The sequence below is a fragment of the Malurus melanocephalus genome, unplaced genomic scaffold (genome assembly GCF_030028575.1).
Source record: "Malurus melanocephalus ecotype Western Australia unplaced genomic scaffold, MMel_1.1 scaffold_10, whole genome shotgun sequence".
Lineage (NCBI taxonomy): Eukaryota > Metazoa > Chordata > Aves > Passeriformes > Maluridae > Malurus > Malurus melanocephalus.
In genome coordinates this window covers 1,188,653-1,195,704 of record NW_026623242.1, presented here as the reverse complement: position 1 = coordinate 1,195,704, position 7,052 = coordinate 1,188,653, and the positions used below count along the sequence as shown (strand labels likewise).

At 37.8% G+C, this 7,052-nt stretch overlaps 1 protein-coding gene across 2 annotated transcripts in view; it reads right to left on the bottom strand.

The window, feature by feature from the left end:
* Positions 1-1,398: 1,398 nt before the first annotated feature.
* TBK1 (TANK binding kinase 1) overlaps positions 1,399-7,052 on the bottom strand; it is a 28,111-nt gene continuing 22,457 nt past the window's right edge. For both annotated transcript variants that reach the window (XM_057377104.1, XM_057377094.1), the window contains exons 17-21: positions 6,457-6,558; positions 6,271-6,367; positions 5,091-5,197; positions 4,710-4,781; positions 1,399-3,945 (exon numbers count right to left, since the gene is read on the bottom strand). In XM_057377104.1, the coding sequence (XP_057233087.1) occupies positions 3,894-3,945; positions 4,710-4,781; positions 5,091-5,197; positions 6,271-6,367; positions 6,457-6,558 (430 nt within the window). In that variant the 3' untranslated portion in view covers positions 1,399-3,893. The remainder of the gene's footprint in view (positions 3,946-4,709; positions 4,782-5,090; positions 5,198-6,270; positions 6,368-6,456; positions 6,559-7,052) is intronic.

Here is a 7,052-nt window from a genome sequence, read left to right as displayed (position 1 = left end):
CCACCCGGCCCCGCCGAGGCTTCTCCCGCCGGTCCCTCGCCGCCGCCGCCATGCGGAGCGGGGCGCGCCGGCCGCCGCCGCCTCTGCCCGCCTCACGCACACGGCACCCGCGGGCAAGGGGAGCGGGGAGGCGGCGGGGGTGAAGGAGGCGCCGCACCGCGTCCGCGTCCCCCCCCGGCCGCCCGGCCCTCTCGCCGGTCTGCCGGCCCCGCACCCGGGAGGCACAAGCTCCGCATCATTCGGCATAAACGTACTCAGGGATGCTGAAGCAGCCCTTGGCACAGGGGGAGCTGACAAAAGCTGGTGATGCGCTTCACTAGGTTCCCATTAAAATGATCTGCCTCAATTCCTTAAAGCAGCTACTGGAGGAAATATTTCCCAGGGCTGGGCAGGAGTGCCATAACCCGCACCTAGATGAAGAGGCTGTGGCGGCCTGGGTAGTCAGAGAGTTCATTCAATACTTGTGTGTTTCCAAGAGCACAACACAACTTCGAAGAACCGTGCCATGCCCCTGCCCGCAGCACGCCAGCAACTCAACCTACCGCTGACGGCCTTACCCACAGGCATCGAAGTTCTCCAAAAGATGTTCACTTACAGCTACTGCTGCCTGGGCTGGCACCAGAGACAAAACAGCAAATTCCACTGAGGGATATTACCCCTATCACAATTTTTGTGATTGATGCAAAAAAAGCCCAAAACTGTTTAGGGCATAGAAAATTAGAAGGTCGTGAAGCCTTGCCAATGGCAGAATCAGTCACAAGAACTCCCGCCAGTTAACCTGATCCTATAACCCTGCTACAAACGGAATTGCTGTTCCCAAGACAATCGGTTTTGGCACTTGCCTCTCCTTACCATTAGAGAGGTTTCTCCAAAGTTGTAGGCTGGGGTTTTTTTTTGCACTACAGTTAGTATTCTATATCCTTTCACCACAGACACAGTGAACGCTCATCTTCTGAAACAGCCTTTAGATTACCAAAGACTTTTACACCCCTCTTCTTGCAATACTGTTTTTTCAGCCACCAATTCCCTTTTTTTCCCATTTCTGCTCAGGATTATCCACAACTAGTTTATGATTACCACTTCTACAGTGACTGACTACATTAGAACTCATTGATTTCTACCAGTGGACCATTTCATACTGAGCAGAGACTAAGAATTTTGCCACCATTAAACGAGCTAACATTGTTCAGAACATGTGCCAACCACGTAGTTAAAAAGAAAATTAAAAGAATTAGTGGCTCTCATATTGCCTGTGCTAATGATTCTGTTGTGCAGGGAACATTTTCCAAACAGCTGGATAATGCAAACTGAGCTGCAATTTGTAACTTCCTATTTCAGGCTCTCTATTGTGCTTACAAGGAAGTAAAACTCATAAGGCAATACCGAAATTAACAGAAAATTAAATTATGAAAAGGCAGAAGTACACACTGTACAATAAGTGGTTGGTGATGTATTTATGCCATTCGGCTGTTCACTCATGCATTTTCACAATTCATATGATGACAGGTTTGTTCAAGTAACAGATAATTAATATATTCAGCTGAACCTCCCAAACCAGTAAACCAGCTTCAGGAAGAACCATATATTACTTTCTATTACTTCTTTTGGCAAATCAATAGCATGACTCATAGCATCAGGACACTTACATTGAGCAAAAAGTTGATGGTACAGTATGCTACGCTTTAACTTGAAAAATTATTTGCTTCATCATAACGTAAGCAGAAGATTATGAACTGATTACTTCAAGTTTCTTAGCTACTGCTTTGTTAAAATTGCTTTAGAAAAAGAAATTTTAACAAGATTAAGATTACTGATGTATTCAGCAACACTAAAGCCAGCAATGTTTAAAATGAACATAAAATATAATAAAACATTTTCAACCATGTAAAAGAATGCTGCACATATTTCAACATAAAGACTGTAGTTACTACAATTGACTTTCTTTTTCTGACTGCTTCAGTATAAGGAAGTTGAAAATTATATATTCCACCTAGCATTTTATTTCTTTCAAGATTAAGAACTTTGAAACAACAAAGTGTTATAATGTTGGAAACAAAACACAGTTTATGCACAGCTAGAGAGCCCAATTCTTTCACATTTATTCATGTGTTTTATTGACACTCAGTGAGATTGTGGATGTGAATGAGCAAATGCACAAGCAGGCATTAAAACATTCCAGTTGGACATGATTCCAGTATTTTAAAACATTTAAGAATGCCATGGTTAACCAAGGAAAGATGTGTGACAAACTGTAGCACTCCTTTTGCATAGCTAGATTTTTTGGGTGACAAAACTCGCAAAGACAGAAGCTGCTCACATGGGTGTAAAAATGTTGGAATTCCCTTTTTCAATTCTTACCAAGAACACTGGAAAGCAGGTCTTGGACATAAGGGCAAGTGAATTCCATTTTCTTTTAAAATGAAACCTTCATTTATTAATTTCATAATTTTCTCTCAAAGGAAATTTTCTCAAAAGGAAATGAAAATGTTTTGTATTCTGACCTGGACAGATAAGCAGGGAATAAGCATCACAAAACTACCAGATGCTATCACAGGTCAATGTTGTTTAGTTTATACCTAAATGTTCCACCAGTAATTATAGAAAATCCTAAATATATTGGGTTCAGCTCTTACAGACATAATACAGCAATGAGAAGTACTATTGGATACCACTGAATGTCCATGGCCAGGTTTCCACAAGGTAAGAATGAGTTTTGTAATATCTGCATGCTCAATTGAAACAAGTACATACATCTGTAGTAACCAAAGAAAGGGATCTTTCCTGAGTTTTATTCGTTTTCCTATTCGCCTTCTCCTATGTATTTTGGAGCAGAATGCTTCACTCTGCATCTCTGCAACCCCATCGTGTAGTACTGAAAGTAGTAACTACTGATGCTGGAAAATAAATGCACAATCTTACTAAATTTTCCATCAAAGTTTGGTATCTCAGTTGTAAGCCAGCAGTGGGAGTGGTCCCTTTTAAAGATCTAGACTGGTAACTTCTTTTCCACTATTCAGTTATTACTGAACCATGATGCTATCCAGTCTACTGACTACCTACAAATTCTTCTCATACCRAATTTTTAACCTTTTAAAAAATTATGCCTGCAAATAAGATTAAGAAGCAGCTGTTTTAAGAACCCACTGCTGTTGTGGTGAGCAACAAGATTTCAGGGAAATTCTGCAAATGGTGTACTCCAAAAAATGAACTTTTACATTCATTCTGACAAGCTGGAATGCAAAACTTCCATATACTGAGCAGTCAAATGGTTACAGACAACATGGCACCAAATATGGAGAAAGCTTAAAAAAATATTGTGAATTTGCTTTCTCATGTAGAAGTGAACTAACAGTTTGGATGTGAAGGAAAGAGAAATGCATTTCTATTCTGTCCTATCTGCACTGTTAGTCCATATTCATACTCATTTAAAAACATCTCATTAAAACATTCGTCATGTTCTGTGATGATCAAATTCATTCAGCCAGATACCTACATAATACTGATTGCTAAAGGAAATTTAAAAAAAAATTATGCAAGGGTGTTTTGGAGTACTGCAAGTCCTCTTGCAATGAAGACTTAATTCTGAAAAAAAGGGCAATATTCAAAGTAGACAAATGTCAATTTCATCAACAATACATTTCCCTTTAGGACTCCTCCAAGGTCCTCCAAGGGGCTCAATTCCCTGCCAGAAGTTATTCTATCCTAAAAGTGACCAATAAAAGATATATATTTCTTTTGTATTTACATACTATACATATTTACATTTTCTTTAATCCTACAGTTGTTGAAGGGAAAAAAACCTGGATACAGATTCATTATCCGCCCGTAACAGTCCCAACAGTATTTTTTTCCCTTTGAAAAAATTTACAAGTCCTCTTCGGGTCCTTTGGAAGCTAGATACAGTCCACGTTATGCAGGCCACCATCCATAGTCAAAGCACCAAATCTAAACCAAAGAAACAGTATATTTTTAGGTGGTTGACTATTATCGAATCAATCTTTATTTATAGAGTTTTCATTTCCCTTGCCACATGCCAAAAGGCGTATTTGTATCTAACTTTTGTATGTGCAAAGAAGACAGAAGAGAGGAAGTTATACTGCAAGTACAGGACTGAGAGTGGGGAACAAAACAAAACTAATTCTGCTTGAAGCTAAACCTCACTCTACCAGTTTACCCTAGAACTTTTAGGAGATGTTTATTTTTGTATTTTATCATCATCATAGGAAAAAGATCAAGCTCAGTCTGTATGTGATAATAACAACACGCTCTCAGGATTGTAAGAAACATGTTTGCTTCTTCATGTTATTTAAGCAATCTGAAAACCTCAATATCATTAATTCAGATTGGTATAATTCCACAGTTGTTAAAACTAAATTCTAAAAGTGAGGAATTAAAAGACATCACTGCATTGCTGCAACAGTATTGTCTCTAAATTCAGAATTAAACTGTCTGGGCAACAGGAATTTTTACTGGCTAAACCGAAGTAACACGAAAAAAAGCCACAAAAACAGCTGTGACAGAACGATTTTACAGCAATGCTCCAAGGTTTTGAATAATTATTTTGTTACACCTCTTTTGAACAGTTTAAAATATATTTACAGTTAAAGACATTATAGAATTGATCCCTTAGTTTAAATTCTGGATCTATAAAATGTACCAAATTAACCCTGCTCCTAGTTCCAGCCCCAAAAGGAAAAATAATTGCTTGCCTTTCCAATATGTGATTGTTTTCAGCCAGCTCTTTAACAACACCTTCCATTTCCTCCTTTAGTTTCTTCATCCTATAGTAACCACAAACCAAAGAAAGGTTACAGTTTTTATAGAGATAGTTACCTGCTCCAATCACTCACCACCACAGTTTTCAGCAATTTCCTATTATATACAAAATAAGGGACAGATAAGTTGGTTATTTACCAAGAGACAGATGATATATTAATGCTGTCCCCCATTCACTTCCAGTTCTGTGTCACCACTTTAGCAATGTAAAACTCTTGATCTTAATATAGCAATCACTAAGTCAAAAAAGTTTTTTCCAATTCCCTGTATAGCAAGTATACAGTATTACATCAATTCCATTATGAAATTCTCACCCAAGAGTCATTTCCACTAATGTGTTTGAGCTTGGATAGACTGTATTCATTGTGTGTTTCATTCCACTGGAAGCTGCAAACATTTTCTGTGGCAGGGCATCTTGTAACTATAACAGATAAAAAGGAAATTTAAGTTACAATATAAGCATCATGTATATCTTGATGCCTGCCTTAAAATCCTTTTTTAAATTCTCCGTTTTTGTGATCCCTCATAAATTCATTATAGTATTAAGGTGTCTCATATTCGCTAAGCTGGCATCATCAYAGCAAAGTTTTGTATTGACATGACTTTTAATTCCCTGGTTTGTTCCATCTTCTTATTTAATACTTTCACAATAAATTCTGGAAAGGAATAATTATGTATTTGTTATGTCAGTAGATATCCTAGGGCAACAGGATTCTAATCAATCAAGGGATAGGTGGTGCTACTAAAACACAAATAACAAGTAAAATGCTGCCCTTCACAATTCCTGAACTGATTTCATACTTAGCAGGGGCTTTTCTTTCATTCATCTTTCCTTTCTAAAAAATAATAGAAATAAATAAATTTTGCCAGATGAAAATGCTCTTATTCTCTCAGTTTTGTGGCAATTCTGCTAAGTTTGCATCCTGCAGAGTTATTGTCCAAATCATTAGTTTAGTGTTCTTAAGTATGTATCCTATCATCTTGACTATAGAAGTAGTGTTTTTATACTCCAAATGAGAATTAGGATAATCCTCTAGGTCMTCAGATCATATTATGGTAACAGTTGCACAGAACATTTTTCATCTGCACATCCATCTGCACTGATTTTTTGGGGGGAAAATACTGATATGACAAAAAAACCCCAAACCCTAAATCCACAAACCCCAAAACATCCAAACCCACAAGCCCTACCAAAAAAACCTCACCCAAATTAAAAAAAAACCACACCCCAAACCAAACCAACCCCACCAAATTCGAAAATCAAGTCACGATTCAAAAAAATCACACTATTCAATTATTCAAAAAATAACACTATTCTCTAGTCCACTCTGACATAGCAATGAAGCTACTGCAGACCACGTACTGCACCCATGAAGCCCTGTATTTTAATACAACTGCATTAATGTAAGACTGACTACAAATAACACTGTTGACATGAAAACATGTGGGTCTTTTATCTGTGCAAATACTTCWCATAACTTTAAAGCATTCTACCTCATTTATATAATCCTGGTATTTGGACACCTCTTCTTCGATACCAAAACATTGGTTGGTGAGAGCCAGTAACTGCTTCCTTGTGTGAAGCATTTTCCTAAAAGAAAAAGGTGTTTTTCTTAATAGCTGCCTATAGAAAAGTCATGCAGTGAACATTACCAAATATTAAAGAAATCAATAGCTTGCCTTGTCCAGTCCTCAGCTTTGTCCAAAAATGTATCATACTTGCTGACACATTCATCTTTGAAAAGAGCTATAGCTTTTGTAGCATGCAAGTATAGCTTCTGCCTGCAACACAGAAACAACCAAAACAGTGTCATAGTGCTTTCAAAACCCCATTCCTCTCACTTTCTGAAACGTGGAGAAAGGTTTGTGGACTTCAAATCTGTACAGCCACCTTTATTCATGCTGTAGTAATCATGTGTAAGAATGCAACATTCCACAGGAACTGACCATTTATATCTCAAAGATAATCCCCCAGCAGGGAGAAGAAAAATAATTTGAAGCATTTAGTTTGTATTTGTATATGCATAAGTGGTCAAATGTTTTCTTTGAGTCAACTGGTATATTTAAGGAAAAGGGATTCTAAATGGAGAGGACAAAAGTCCTAATTATTTTGCATTTGCCTACTGTAGATACCTGGAACTTCCAGCATATATGAATAATCCTCTGCACTGAGCAACATACATGCAAGAAAAAGAATGGGAGTTTTGYGTCAGCCTAATTTCATGACAAGAAGGAAAAGGAACCGCAGAAAAGGAAAGGAAAATAAAACAAAACCC